Source organism: Strix aluco, chromosome 2 (genome assembly GCF_031877795.1).
Source record: "Strix aluco isolate bStrAlu1 chromosome 2, bStrAlu1.hap1, whole genome shotgun sequence".
Taxonomy (NCBI): domain Eukaryota; kingdom Metazoa; phylum Chordata; class Aves; order Strigiformes; family Strigidae; genus Strix; species Strix aluco.
Genome location: NC_133932.1, coordinates 52737798 through 52752830, shown reverse-complemented (window position 1 = coordinate 52752830; position 15033 = coordinate 52737798). Strand labels below are relative to the sequence as shown.

Sequence of the window (15033 nt, the reverse complement as noted above, 5' to 3'; positions counted from 1 at the left end):
TTACTGCTGCTGTATCATGTTTGCCACCACTTTATGATGCCCCTCTCCTGACAAGTATACACAGAGAACATTTATCTATGATGGCTGGGATGTCCAGCAATGTACTGGCCACAGAAACTGTGCTTTCAAGTTGTTGAATTTGGACATAACTTGCACTTGAAGGAAGCGCCTTCATTGATACTCCACAGCTGCACTCTTGTGGGACGCTGTAACTAGTGTTACCCAGGAAAAACATAAAAAAACAAGAGAATTTATTGAAAGGCCATACCTTCTGAAATGTCCATATGTGAATTTCTGTTAAGAGACAAAAATTTCTTCTATTTTTTTTTAATCATGTAGTCCTTTACATTAGCATCTGAGAAAAATTCAGTGTTGCCAGATTCTCAATGTATTTCTTTTTGTTGAATATAATCTCTGGCATTTGGCCTACGTACATATTAAGAAAATACTTGGCTGGGGTTTATGCATTCCTGGAAAGACAACAGCAGGTTTTTAGTAGAAACAAAAATGTCAGTTTAAATACATGCATGACCTGGTTTACATCTTGATTTCTTCTCTAACCCACTGTCTAGTGAGGTACAAGCCAAGAGCTCCCAGGGTAAGACCGGGGAGCCTGTGGCCCGCAAAGCTTTCCTGCACTGTTCATAAAGGTTGCTTGCAGAATTACTTGCACTCTGGGGCTCCCTGTGCTCCCTTCCGACTGTCCTGTGGTCTGGGTGAGGGAGCAGGTACTGAGGGGGCCAAAACTGCTGCAGCTCAGAGTCCAGCTGTCCTCCAGCAAGGCCCCCAGCCACCTTTTACCCTCAACAGCAGCAGTAAGCTAGGGTCTGCCTTGGGGTAACTCTGGGACTGGGGCAAGTCTCGGCTTTATTATTAAAACCCAAAAATGCATCCGTTGTTCTTTTGGCATTTTTCTCGGTTACGTTTTCTGCCCATGACAGCTACTAAAGAATTTACTTATACGCAGTTACAGGCAGTGACAGCAGTCTGGGTCTTGTTAGACTGATACAGATGCCTCTGAAATACATTTTATTTCCAATTTAGTTTCTGAATTGCGTAACTTCTCTTAATTAACAGTTCTGTTGAACAAAGGATACTTGTTTGAAAAAGAGAATTTGCTTTGATAAACCAGAAAATGGTCATAAACTGTGTAGTTTCATGTTGATATGGAAGCAGATTGAGTATCTCTGTAATGCATCAAAACAGCCATATATAACTATTTGCAAATGAATCTTCCACTGAAGGTTTTCAGCACTCATTTGCTTTTGAATCTCGCCTCCTGCTGTGGCTGTCCCTGCAGTGAAGAACGTGTGGAATGCAGGCACCATTTCTTACCTTGTCTTGTAAGCAAGTGCTCACTGTAACCTAGATTTGCTCCTTTGGGGGTGCTGGTTTCTGCCAGCACTGTGGGGCTAGTATTTTTGGTTTTTTCTCCCTTTTAAAATGTGAGGTGCTAAGTACCACACTTTGTAAGGGGGAAACACAACTAGCATTTTAGGATAAGTGCAGTGTTTTCTATTAAGGATGATATTTTCCTAACTACAGTCGGATCTGTAACCTCTGCTTATCTCTGCTGGGCTAGTGATGGCTGCCAAACAAGAAAACGTCCCCTCTGCTCTAAATGTAGTGTTCACAGAAAAGGAACAAGGGAACAGATACATTGGTGTGCATCAGCATTCCTGTAAGTGATGTAAATGTGTCCCCACATCTCTTCTGCAATCCTTCATATACATGTTTCCCCCGCAGTTTAAAGTAGTACTTTTATCATAAGACTCAGTCAGTACAAACTTCTTTCTGCACACTTTCATTTTCTTTAGTGCTAGAGGAAGACTGGTGTTCAGCAACACATCTTGCCCTCTTTTTCATACCTTTGAAGAAGACTCTTCATTACTTCCTTTACTCCATCAAACATTCATTACTCCATTCAGTTAGCACAACCTTTCCTTGAATGTACAGGTTTGGTGGGTTTTATTTGCCAAGTGTGGAGATTTCTGAATAGTAGGTGTGTGTTGAGATGTCTTTGGGTTTTTTTTATTTGCCCAACCGCAGCCAAATTTTATGTATTTCTGAATGTTTTCAGTCCACTTATCAAATAAAACAGTTCTGTAATTGTGTAGGAAAGAGGATTTTGAGAATTAAAATGATCATTGCTCTGTTGTCATACACATTTTGATACAAACATCCAAAAAGTTACCCTAATACTGTTTACAGCTGTTTTCAGCAATGTTTTCAGCTGCATCATATTTTTAGTTTAGTGAGCCAAATGCAGGTGACTTTCCCTTTTGGGTACATGGGCCCCGGTACTAAAAAACCTGCCAAATGTAACCTAGATAAGTGTGATTACTCCATTATCTTCTGTATTCTTTATGCTTAATTAATAATTTTATGCTTAATTGGGTCACAACAACCACGTGCAACGCTACAGGCTTGGGGAAGAGTGGCTGGAAAGCTGCCTGGCAGAAAAGGACCTGGGGGTGTTGGTCAACAGCTGGCTGAATGAGAGCCAGCAGTGTGCCCAGGTGGCCAAGAAGGCCAGTGGTATTCTGGCTTGTATCAGAAATAGCATGGCCAGCTGGCCTAGGGAAGTGATTGTCACCCTGTACTCAGCACTGGTGAGGCCACACCTTGAGTACTGTGTTCAGTTTTAGGCCCCTCACTACAAGAAAGACATTGAGGTGCTGAAGCGTGTCCAAAGAAGGGCAACAAAGCTGGTGAAGGGTCTAGAGCACAAGTCCTGTGAGGAGCAGCTGAGGGAACTGGGGTTGTTTAGTCTGGAGAAAAGGAGGCTGAGGGGAGACCTTATCGCTCTCTACATCTACCTGAAAGGGGGTTGTAGCAAGGTGGGTGTCAGTCCCTTCTCCCAAATAACAAGCGATAGGACAAGAGGAAACAGCCTCAAGTTGCTCCAGGGGAGGTTTAGATTGGATATTAGGAAAAATACCGAAAGGTTGTTAAGGATTGGAACAGGCTTCCTAGGGAAGTGGTTGAGTCACCATCCCTGGAGGTATTTAAAAGATGTATAGATGTGGCACTTAGGGACATGGTTTAGTGGTGGACTTGGCACTACTGGGTTAACGGTTGGACTCTATGATCTTAAAGGTCTTTTACAACCTAAACGATTCTGATTCTAATTGTATTTGCTAGGTAATACCTGTATCTGTTGAGGTTAGCTGTATGCAAGTCTTAGTTACTAAAGGCAAGCTTTTAAGGGATTATGCAGGGGGTTATGTTGTTTGTGTTATCATAAATACAGCTTTCTCAACTAACTCTTTGGTTCAAAGATGAAGTGACAAGGGGAACCTAGAATAGTAATGTCCTTCTCTATGCTGAATTTAGATCACAGTGAATTGAATTAAGCAATTAATTTTCAGGACCCCTTCTCATGCCCTTCTGTTGGTCTTGATTTAGTAAAATCCAGCTATTTTCTTGTGTAATAGGGCTGGGCTTTACTCATGCTGTTGTACTATGCTGTTTTGCATGTTACTGTGTTGTGTTTATTAATCAGACCAAAACATTAAGTTAAGAAGATGACAATTCTGAAGGACCTTTATTTTAGAATAGCGATAATGACAAATACCACCAGCAAAATATGCCATTTTACTGAATGTAGTTTGCACAGTATACAAGAGCTCTAATGTTGCCAGCTTCGTTAAGAGTGCACAGTTAAGTTAGTATCTTTGGTTGTAAGGGTTGTAACAATAATTGCAATTTAAATTAAAAATGTCTTTTACACGTTAAACCATAGAGTACACAAAATTGAGCTGCTGTCTGTACTTTTCTCTGGCACTGTATCACTGCAATGAAAATACTGTGAAATGCTTTCTTAACATAAATGTTGCAAAAACATTTTTTTTGAAGCAGAAAAATAGATTTTTTTTTTTCTTTTTTTCTTTTGGGACTTAGCTCCTGATCAGTTACTGGACTGCTGTTTTCTCCTAGTCCTGTTCCTCTTCAGAATGTATGTGATCACTGAACTGAGCTTATTCTGAATAAAATATGAATGTCTCACCTCTGATTTGAGTGGAAGATGCTTCCCAGACGTTAAGGATTTATGTGTTTACAATTATGTAACTTATTCCTTTGCCCAACTGGACAAGGACGTAATTAAGGTTGAATAGGCTGGAGAAAATAGTGAGGACATAAACGGATGAGTGGTTATTACATGGTAGGAATCTGATGGGGTAACTTATTTCTGTGTTTTTAGATTTTTAATTTTTTATGTCTATCTCTAAGGGCTGAGTCCAGAGAGTACTTGTGTGCAAACTGGGGTAAATCTTACTAGTCTTTCAAGTGTAACTGTTTCTTGACCGTTTATGTAAATGGAACTTCTTTTAAATCGTTTTTTCCCATTTTTCTAATCTTAGCTCTTGTCCTTCTGGGGTTGAGGAATGGTTTACAATTTGTTTTCATTCTGTTGCATTTGTTAAAAATGAAATTTTAATCCAAAAAGTCATTTCTACTGAAAAGTGTGAAGGTTGAAATGTTCTTGATGGGCCCTGCCAGCCCCACTGACCTATTTTTGTGATCCCATGGGGGTTACTCTGTTCCATGAAAAAATGTTGGTCCGTTGTAGAACAGCTTTACAGGTTAAACAAGAGAGGATCTTCTATTTCTCTCATGGAACAGGGGGGCAAGTTGCCTCCCTTGTGGGGAAGACCCTGGAGATGCAGATGTCCTCAGGAAGTGTCTTGAGCCGCAGGTGGGACGGGAGGGGTGGTAGGTGGCAGCCCGCTGCTTTTCCCGGCTCCCGTGTGCCGGCTCTGAGTTGATCCGTGTTGGAAATGGTCACAGGTGGCAAATGCCGGAGCCTCCAGGACTCCCACCGGGATCTCCAGGGGTGAGAAGCTCTGGCAACACGGATCTCTGGGAGGTAGGTGGAGGGACTGTGCCTCCCTGTGGGTGGAGAATGAAGCTAAATGTGAAGTGAGAAGGAATAAAATCATGAATAGTTTTGTTTAAGGGGGGAGGGAGGAGAGAGAAACAGTCCCCAAATAGAAACACACAGAAAAGGAAGGGGTAGAGAAAACAGTAACTAGAAAATGAAATGGTTTAGGGAAAATGAGGGACAGGAAGTTGAAAATACAGATGTTGTGGGTATATGATTCAAAACAGAAAATAGGTGTGTTAAGAAAAAAAACCATCTGTTTTACAGATTTTACTTAAAACATGCTGAATTTCATGGATAGGGCATTAAAAAAGACATCCTAAAAACACCTTTAATGGTGTCTTGTTTGGTTTGAAAGTGACCCATCAAATATGTAAGCACAGCAGTGTCCTAAATGAAGTCACACCTGTGAGTTCATAGTGCAGAGGTGTTAACTGCTTAAGGTCTGACTATATCTCTTTCTAATTACTTGGAAAGTACTTGGATAAGTTTCCGTGCAGTTGGGGTACAAATGATGTTCTGTATGATTAGCACATGAAACACCTGTAACAAGAGTTGGTCTGTGACATCAGGTGTGTGTATCACTCACTGCGATGCATGAAGCTTTACTGCTGAGCAGGTTCCCAAAACTAACTGTGAGAAGAGAGGTTATAGTGCTGGTGATGCTTTCTACTGTCTTTCTAAAACCTGATAATAAAATTAATATCAGGAATCTAAAATCTTTTTTTGCATTGCTATTACCTTCTGAGGAGACATTAGTAAGAATTATTGAAATGGATCCCTGGATAAATATATACTTCACAACCACCTTACTAGAATGCTTCATTAAATTTACACTCCTGGCTACAGCTTTAGATTTATTTTTCTTGCAACTTTTTGCAGACATAGTAGTGAGAATTAATAAATCGGATCTCTTGAAAAACAGGTATTTCACAATCACCTTACTAATACTGTTGTCAGGAATGTAAATAATTGAAGGAGTGCAGAGAATGGTATTAGTATTATGGGATATCCAAGTGCCAATTTCAGTGAAGAACAAGCGAAGTTTTGTAAGACAGAGGTAAACAGAAACCAGCTTAGACACAGAACATTTCTGTGGTCTGCCTTAGGCAACAGAAGCAGGAAAAGCATCTCAAAAACTCTCCAAAATTGCATCAGAGTGGAAGGGTGAAAATGTTGGCTTCCCAAACTACTTAAGGAACTGAAGCCTTAGGTAGTTTGAGGAACCGAAGAACAACTCGTTCTGTTGGGTTACCTTTTTTTGAACTGTTTTCAGTGTTGCAGATCTTTGCTTCCTGATAAAATTATTTGGTTGGTCTTTTGTTAAACTTGATCTGGGGCCTAAGCACTATGAAGAAGCTTAAACTGCCATGCAACCAGCCTTTCCCTTGGTCCAACAGTGCTGTAACACCTGCTTGAAAAATACCAGACACGTCATCCAGACTACAGAAGTACCCTATCATTTTTTTTCCCAATTTAAGTCCCTGGATGGTCACCACCCAGTTGCAGAAGGGGTGGTTGTGGTGGTGGTGGTGGGGAAGCAGAACAGAAGCAAGAACCTGGATTTAGGTCAGCCTGGATTTAAGCTGGGTTTGGTTAGGGCTGCACCCTTTTTGTGAGCTGAGAAACACAGCCTCTTTCTCCCTTTGGGAATGGTGACTGAAATAAGAGGAGTGACCAAACTCTGGGTGCCTTTTTGATCATGGAATGAAAGGTGTGTAGGGTTTTGACATGAAAGGAGGTCAGTCTCCTTTCATAGGCAGTATCTAGTTTCACTGTGGCTAGAAAGGTGCAAAACGGCCCTTGAAAGGTGCAAAACGGCCCTTGACCAGGAAAACCATCCTTTTTTCAGGACACTGCTTATGTACATATTCAATTCAGATGAGAAAAAGGAGTATATTTTTTTCACCCAAAGCTTTAACTTGTCTGAAGTGATACTTAGGGTAAGGTGGTAGTCATATAAAACCAAGAAGGAAGGCAGCTGCAAAGAAGGGAAGTGAAATAAATACCTGATATGGAAATATTTCAGGAAGTGTAGTTTTATATGCTGCTGTTCCAGTATTAATTAACTTTAAGAAATAGCATGCATCCAGAAGCTCAGTGTATTATGACAGTTTTCTTCAGTACTAAGAAACAAGAGGTCAAGTGACTATAATTTGGTGAGAGAGGTGCAGCATGTTGTTCTTACAGGTTGTTCTGAAGGATCCCAAGGGCCCAAATTTGTTCCACCATAATTTTGGCATCCTGCCCTGCTGCTGTGCTGGGTGAGCTAAAGACCTACTTCCCGTAGCTTTGACTGGACTTTGATAATTTTATGTTTTTCTTTGGTCTCCTCTTCCTAGATCAAATAAGTAAAGAAGCTATTTGGATGATCACCATGACTTATATTTTTCACTACCATGGGTAATGAAGATGCTGAGGATTTGTGTTGTCTGCTAGGGAGACTGGGGCCAGAGCAGCGTGGCCAGATAGGATGGCATGGCCTGTTCTCAGAGTGTACAATTACAGCCTGGTGTTTGTTTTAAAATATTAATCTAGTTTCAGATTGGAAAACCTGTTCTTTTAATCTAGTGTGGTGTTCTGTTAGTGCTGTCAGACCTTTGTGATTGCCAAAATAGGGCAGAAAATTGGACCTGGAAGCTTTCCATGCAGATAATCCACCTTAAAGTGTAAACATGCTAAGTAAAGAGCCATGATTTTTGAACTGAAAGCCTTAGCACTATCTTTGTGGGAGTAACTAGTGCATGAAAATGCTATAGTTTACAGGAATACGTGTGATATGGATACTGGGTATACTTAAAATCTATTTTACTGGTACCTGTATGGCATTTCCACAGTGCTATCTCTGAGATTTGCTTTACATGGCTCACCCTGGTTGGAATGCCAGCAAGCTGCTGAGTAACAAGGCAACCTGTGCGAGGCCCATCCTGCTCCTTCCAGCTCCCTCTGCTTTTGTGCAGGGGGACAAGACTTGTTTTCAAAGAGCAATGGTGTGCAGCTTATCTAAGCTCTGAGGTGTGCACCTGGAAATACGACATTTGTCTGTTTGCTGCTTGGTCCCAGGGTACTTGCTTTCATTTTGGAAACAGACCTTCCCCTGTTACCTGTGTTCACTTTCAGAGCCAACATAGTGATGCTGTCTCTTAACAGCAAAAGTCGATCTGTGTGGGGCAGTCTTCCAGGAAGGAAGGTATTCTGGAATAGCCTAATAGTACATGTCACCTGCTGATAAACATAAAAACCTATGAGTATCTGTTAATACTGTCCTCTTTTAGGGTAGTGACACTAGAGGAGGCCGAAGCATGCAGGATCTGTCATTGAATTTTTTTTCATTGCCCTGTGGGGGAAAAAAAGTGAGCTTTTTTATAAGTTGTTACCAGTCCTCAAAAGTCAACTAACTTTTGTCTAGCAATTGTGCTCACATAAGCATGATTTCCTTCTAACAGGCCGAAGATGTTCTGCAACAGCAGGAATTTTATGAATATTTCATGAGCAGCTTAAGTTAGAATTAGCAGGATTAAAAAGAGGAAACTGGGTCAAATGCATGTGGTATAAGCATCTAACTTCTTTAATGCTAAATTCATATATGTTGTATTTTGAAAGCTGAAGAAGCAGGTTTTTGGGGGTGGGGTTTTGTGTTTGTTTTTCTTAATTTGACCATTTTACGGAAACATTATTTTTCCGTTTGGTATTTTGTGGGACAAATCCCAGGAGACTTCTGAAGTTTCACAGTGTGTGCAGCCACTTCAGGAGATGCTTTTCCAGCAAGCCCAGCACTGTTCTGCATAAAGACTATGCTGCTGCTTTCCTAGGTGTATCGCTGGGTTTGAAGAATTGGGGAGCGAGGACAGCAAGTGCTGCATTCTCTAGAGCTGAAGTTGAGGCGAGTTCTCAATGGATGCAGCTCTTGCAGTAAAGCTTTTGGGGGCCTGCTGGAGAGTAAACCAGCAAGTACAGAAACAATGGGCCCTGGAGGGGTCTATGTGTGTTTGGAAGGGCCGAGGGAGCTGCTGGGGTTGGTGCCTGCCCACAGCACCACTGACCCTGGCCCCACGTGCCTTTTCCCTGGGACCCCTATGCTTGTGGCAGCAGTGCACTCCATAGCATCGCGTTTGGGCTGTTGGGGGCTCATTAGGAAGCGTGAGGGATTCATGCTCCCCCATGACATTAGAGCCGTTTGGAGAGCAGAGGTGATACCCTTGCAGTGATAGTCGCTGGTGGTGGTGGTAGGATAAGGTGCACAGAGGTGTTTTCCATGGAGCATCACAGCACAGCTCCCACAAGGTTTCCTGAATATAAACATACCATGTTGAGCATACGTACTTGTCTGCTACTACAGCGTGCAGCTGATGGACCTACAAGAGTGCTGCAGCTTTCAAGTATTGTTACTAGTCGTAACTGCCAAAGCGACTGCCAGTGCTCAGATAAATGAAGTAATAACCTGAAGTTCAGCCTAAAGGAAAGGAGGGTTTCTTATTCCACTGTTCCTTTCTAAAGGTGAGTTGCACAGAAGAGATAAAAAATGCAGTGATGACATCATGCAGGTACTGCAGTGGTCTTATAAAGAGAACTAATTAAATGTAAGAGAAAGGATCCCAATGACCATGTTTTTTCAAATCTCTTACACCTGTGTGTTAGTGACTCCCTTGCTTAACCTAAGTTGTGTTTTAATTGTTCTCTCTCTTTGGCATTGTGTGCAGTGATATTTTGATTCAAGAGATGATGATACAGAAGATGTAAAAAACCCCAATGTGTTGTAAGCCTCTTTGGAGCTGTATATAGTCAATATGACTGTTCTCAATGTTTTTCACCCACATATTACTCACATGTCACTGTTGTCCTTAATGGTTACTATCTTTTGTCTTTGTATTTCAGCCATGTAGACATTTTTAGATTTGGTGTATAAAATATGTAAATGGCTAAGCTGTAACAAGGCTTGTAATGGTCTTTGTGGCTTTTTAAAATATGCATGGAAATAAAGTGTCTAAATGTAACTGCTTGCTTAGCATTATTGTGGTAAAAGCATTTCTAAGTTTTAATATTGTTGGGGGGTTTTTTGCTATACAGATAACCACCAGTGCAAGATGGACTGTGTTATCTGCCAGTGCAAGTGTTGAGCATTCAGTGCGACAGGAGCTAGGGGAGGGTAACCTACCTAAGGACTCCTACCAGTCCTGGTTGGTATCTCTGTGCTAGCCTAGTCTTCCTCTCTGCAGCTGCCTTTGGAAGCCATCATCTGTCCTGTAGTTTTACCCCATGATGGGTTTTAGGTATTTAGGGAAACTGAGAAATACAGTGCTTGGACCTACATGACTGTTACCCTCCCTTTGTGCTGGCTCAAACTTAAAAGCTGACATTGTGTTATATTAAAGGGGCCTGAACGAACCATTAGTATTTGTCTTCCTCCCCCTACTTCTCCTTCTTCTGAAATACCTCCAATGAGTAATAACATGCAAATACAAAACATAAAGCCAAATAAATGGTTGTCTTTTTTGTTCGTTTAGGCTTTTGTCCTATTGATTCCATGGCAGATGTTTTCTTTTTAAGGCTGCACTCCATCACATAGTGTGTTTTATCTGGAGTGAACACTAATGTTGACATTGGATGCTAATGCATCACTTTTAAAAAAGGCAATAATGTTAATGACAAAGAGCAAAGTCCAAGGACAAGTAGTCCCTGTTTCTGGGGTTCTTTAACTAGAATTGGATTGCTTTAGCTACAGCTTTTGTGGCTGACTGGCTTCCATCTCTGCTTTTTATCATAACATTGTGGGTTTTTACAGCAATTAAATCACTACTCAGGAAGTTATTTCAAACATGGTTTTGCTCAATAAAGATCAAGTTTGGTTTCTGTTATTAAAATGTTGAATACTGCTTCTTCACTAGGAATTATCATGGAAATTAATTCTGGTTTTATTTGGAATTAATGTGGTTTTGGTTTTTTGTTTTATCTTCTCTTCTCACTGTTCAGCTGTGAGGTCTGGCTGGCTGCCCCCACCACCGCCTGCACTGCCCCCTCGGCCTTCTGTATCTCAGGTATGGACAGAGGTTTAGCACTTTGCTGTGTATTATTTGTTTATTTATGTTACTGTTGCAGTGGTTAGCAGAAGTTGGCTTGGACATGGCAGTTGTTCTTCCTTCCAGGTTAATGCAAATCTGCAGTGTGCTCTGCAGTTCTGTACATGTCCTCCTTCATTGGTCTGTCTAGCCGGTGTGCTGCAGTGTCAAATTACGGACTAATTAAATCTCTTTGTAGTGGAGCTGACATGCACCCACTAGACAAAACTGTAAATTAAAGGCTAGTAAGGGTAGTCTACTAATGAGAGTTTTCATGCCTGAAAGGCATGGGCGTGATGCCTGCTATTTGCTTCTCAAGCTTCAAATGCTCAGAGGGCACCTGCTAAAGGAGCCATGGTATGTAAGAGTGTATTTCACCCATGGGTTTAAAACATAATGCTGAAAGGAAGTGAATGCCATGTCAGTTATGTTATTAAGTTTCAAACGGTTAGTGGTGTGCTTTTGTTTTGCTTTTTGGATGAGTTTTTGTTTTCAGAGCATCACACAACCACATCATAATGCAAATTGACTAAATCATGCATATCTGCATCCAGATACTACTTCTTGTTTTAAGAAATGATGGAGGTTCAGCGTCTTGTTCTTTTGTTGGCTCTGTTAGATCTGAGGCAGCAGTATGCTTCATATATTACTCCTTTGGGTGAAGTGTATAATAGAAAACAAGTCCACAGGGGAGCTAACAGCCCATTACATATAAAAACTTGGTGAGACACCTTCCTTGGGCCAGAAACAGTCCTCGCTTGAGTTTTGGATCTACTCTTAAGAGTCTGCTGTTGAACACCTCCTGCTGCACAGTGCTTATGATCAAAATGCTAAAAGGCTTGTTGCCACCCCAAGCTTCACCAGCAGCTTGTTGCTCTATTCCTCTCCCCAGCCCTTTTTAGCTAGTTTCTACCTTGAGGACTGCAGAGCATGCTGATTTGAGCTTGTGTGCTTCACCCAAGTCAGTATGGCATTAGCCTTACTGCTAACACCACATGAGCCTTAGCGCACCCATTGCATTCCTGCTTTGTCCAACGTTCCCTGGAGAGCAGTGCTTCCCTCTGGCCTCCCCCGAACCCCAGTATGGTTCCCCACCTCATGCCTGCAGCAGCAACTTCCGCTGTGACCAATGCTGGCCCTGCTGCCACTACTCGGGCTTGCCACAGCATGCTGGCTCTGTGCAGTGCAAGCCCTCTCGCTGCCATCAGGAAAAGCAGTAAATACAACAAATCCTGTTCTTTGCTTGAAAACAATGGTTTTCTTCCCTAGGTTCTGCTAATTGTTCACTTCCTTGTCCTATGATAGATTTGCGTTTCCTGAGCAGGGCAGTAAGGAGAGATGTTAATTTATTTATGCATGTGCAGCAGCTTCCTTACCACATCACAAACACTAAACCAACTGCTCATCCTACATTTGGCTATTCAGAATATAGGACCTTTCTAAAACAATACACACAAGAAGATTCTCATATGAAATTTTTGATCCAGTCCTCTCCCATACAAAAGTCTGGTTTCTGAAAGAAAAAAAAAAAAAGTGGCTTCTATGTCTACTCAGTGATGAATATATAGCTGATGCTTTGCTTACCTGCATCACTTACATTTACTTAATTTATTTCTGATGATTTTTAAAGATATTTAATCAAATATCAAAATATTATTGTTCTGACATCTAGCAAATATTTACATAAAACTGGTTCTTGAAAACATAATAAACTTCAAGCTTGTCACATTGTTTATTTTATCTCCAAGCGTGCCTTTCTGTGATAAAGGTAACAGACAGTAGAGAAGTATGTGTGATGGGGTCATAATTCAGCTGAGCTGACACTTAGGAATAGCATGTAAGCAATAGTAAGCATATGGATTACATTAGTCCAGTGGGGCCCTTGATTTAAAGAGCATGAAGAAGTTGGAGGAAGGGATCTGCTTTCAAAACTGAAGCATGATCAGGAACTGAAGAAAAGTCATGATGCTGAAATGACACATTCAGCTTTTTCCAGTTTCAAGATTTACCAAACTCTTCTTAAATTTCTGTTTTAACTTAATTTTCAACAATGTTATTGAAAATCCTTTTTTTATTGCTATAAATCCTTTTTTATGTGCCAGTAGTTAAGCACTGTGAATGACAAATGTAGCTTGGAAATGAAGCAAACCCTACATATTTCAGGTGGCCATGCACCATATAAGTATGCTTGTGGTGTGGTTATTTTGGCTGAGCTTTGGAAATGAGTTGATGGAGGAGGAGAGGGAAATAATTTCTTCTGAGGACTACAGTTTTCTATGGATGGCTGAGAAGCAGCCTGAACCAGTTACCTCTTTAGAGTGAGATTAAAGGGCTCATGGGATGTAAAGGCCAAAGTGCATAAAAGAGAGGTACCAAGGGGCAGGTGTTACATTTCAGTGGAGCAGAAGTCCTTCTGTGAGCTTAATCAATAGCAATATAGAAATGGCATCTTGACTTTGGTCCTGAGTTGCTGTTGTTTTTAGTAGAATTTGCTTCAACCTTTAGGAAAACATTATTTTTCCTGTCAGAACCTCCAAGGTAATCAGGCTCAGTAAGTTACTGAAACACTGGTTATTCAGAGCATGCCAAACGTTTCTAGTCGTATCACAAACTTATTAAATGATGTCCATGTCCAACTCTGCCTCCCTAGTGCAGTCAGCTGAATAACGAGGGAGAAGGATCACATCACTGGGTGAGTGTAGCACAAGATAAAACTTAGAGCTAATACTGCTGTGGCCTTGACTCCAGAGCTCAGTGGATGCACAGGCTTACTGTGGGAGCCTCGAGTCTTGGGATCCTGCGAGGACTTGGCTGGTTTATGGGGAAGTAGCAGCATGGGGATGGCTTCTCTGCTCTGGGTTGCTGCTGCTAGCCCATGCCATTCCACATCTGTGGTGGGCAGACACCTTTACAGGTGCAGCTGTATCTCTTCTTACCTTTATGATGGGTTTAGAGTTGGTGGATTAACTCTGTATTTTTTTCTTCTTGATCGCCTCTAAAAGGCGATCCATATGCTTGGAGTTTTTCTCCATTGCCAAAGTCAGCATTATATTGACTTTGTATCAGTCCATGAACTGTACTCAAGTTTTTCTTGGAGCTTTCACCAGTCATTTCTCCCATGCAGTGGTGCTTTCATCTGACGACCCTATAATGACTGTAAAGAAATTTAATAAAGATGGACAAAGGGCAAGTTTACATAATGTGGATACACCGTTATCTCCAATTTATGATCTTTTAACCCAAATTCCAGCCCATATCTCTCTGCACTGCAAGCCATTTTGAATTGATATTTCCAGTAAGACACCATGAAATGCAGTATGAAATGCTTTATTAGAATACTGAATTCATGCTGCTTTCCTATTAAAAAAAGAAAGTAACTCAAGTTTAGCCTAAATTCTATAAAGGGCACCTGGAAATATTATGTATGGAAGCAGGCTTATACAAAGACTACAGTCTTGTTTTGGATAATACGTTATTTTGAAGTCTTTTCCTTTTACTACTGTATATATGCCTGTGTGTAATTTCACTGACACCTTCTGTAAACCCTAGGAGCACATCTCACACTTAGCAAGTCTTCAGTAGCTGCTAGATTTAAGGATAATTTTGTCTGTATCAGTTTCCCTATTTCTCTGGACCACAAATATTTAATATGCTGCAAGCTATTGTACAGACTTGGGACACTGGCAATGCCTTACCTCTATTGCACACTTCCCATGACATGCTACAGTTATGGCTTTTCTACTCTGTTTGTTTGTTTAAGTTTTTAGGTTTTTATTCGGTCATCCCTATCGTCATCCCCATCATCATCCCTCCCACCCAAAGTGATGATATATAGAACAGATGACCTGTAGCTTGTTGAAATACCTGCTGGGTTTTTTTTCTGGGCTTGTAGAGGACTGGATTCAGTGGCTCAGGTAATTTTTCCTGATCCTGTGTTCCTAACTTAACGATAAATTTAAGTCATCAAGGAAAAATGACATAAAGGTGGCCCCAAAACTTTTTTGTGGGCCCAGGGCTTTACATAGAAAATTTGTGTAACTTGATGGTGGTGAGAACCATGATAGGAAGGCAATAGCTACATAGCTGATTTGC

At 41.1% G+C, this 15033-nt stretch overlaps 1 protein-coding gene across 4 annotated transcripts in view; it reads left to right on the top strand.

The window, feature by feature from the left end:
- REPS2 (RALBP1 associated Eps domain containing 2) overlaps positions 1-15033 on the top strand; it is a 105014-nt gene that overhangs the window by 70274 nt on the left and 19707 nt on the right. For 3 of the 4 annotated variants that reach the window (XM_074814728.1, XM_074814729.1, XM_074814727.1), the window contains exon 14: positions 10856-10920. In XM_074814728.1, coding sequence (XP_074670829.1) covers positions 10856-10920 — 65 coding nt within the window. Of the gene's footprint in view, positions 1-9224; positions 9880-10855; positions 10921-15033 lie in introns of those variants that run through there. The other variant, XM_074814730.1, reaches the window with a different exon arrangement.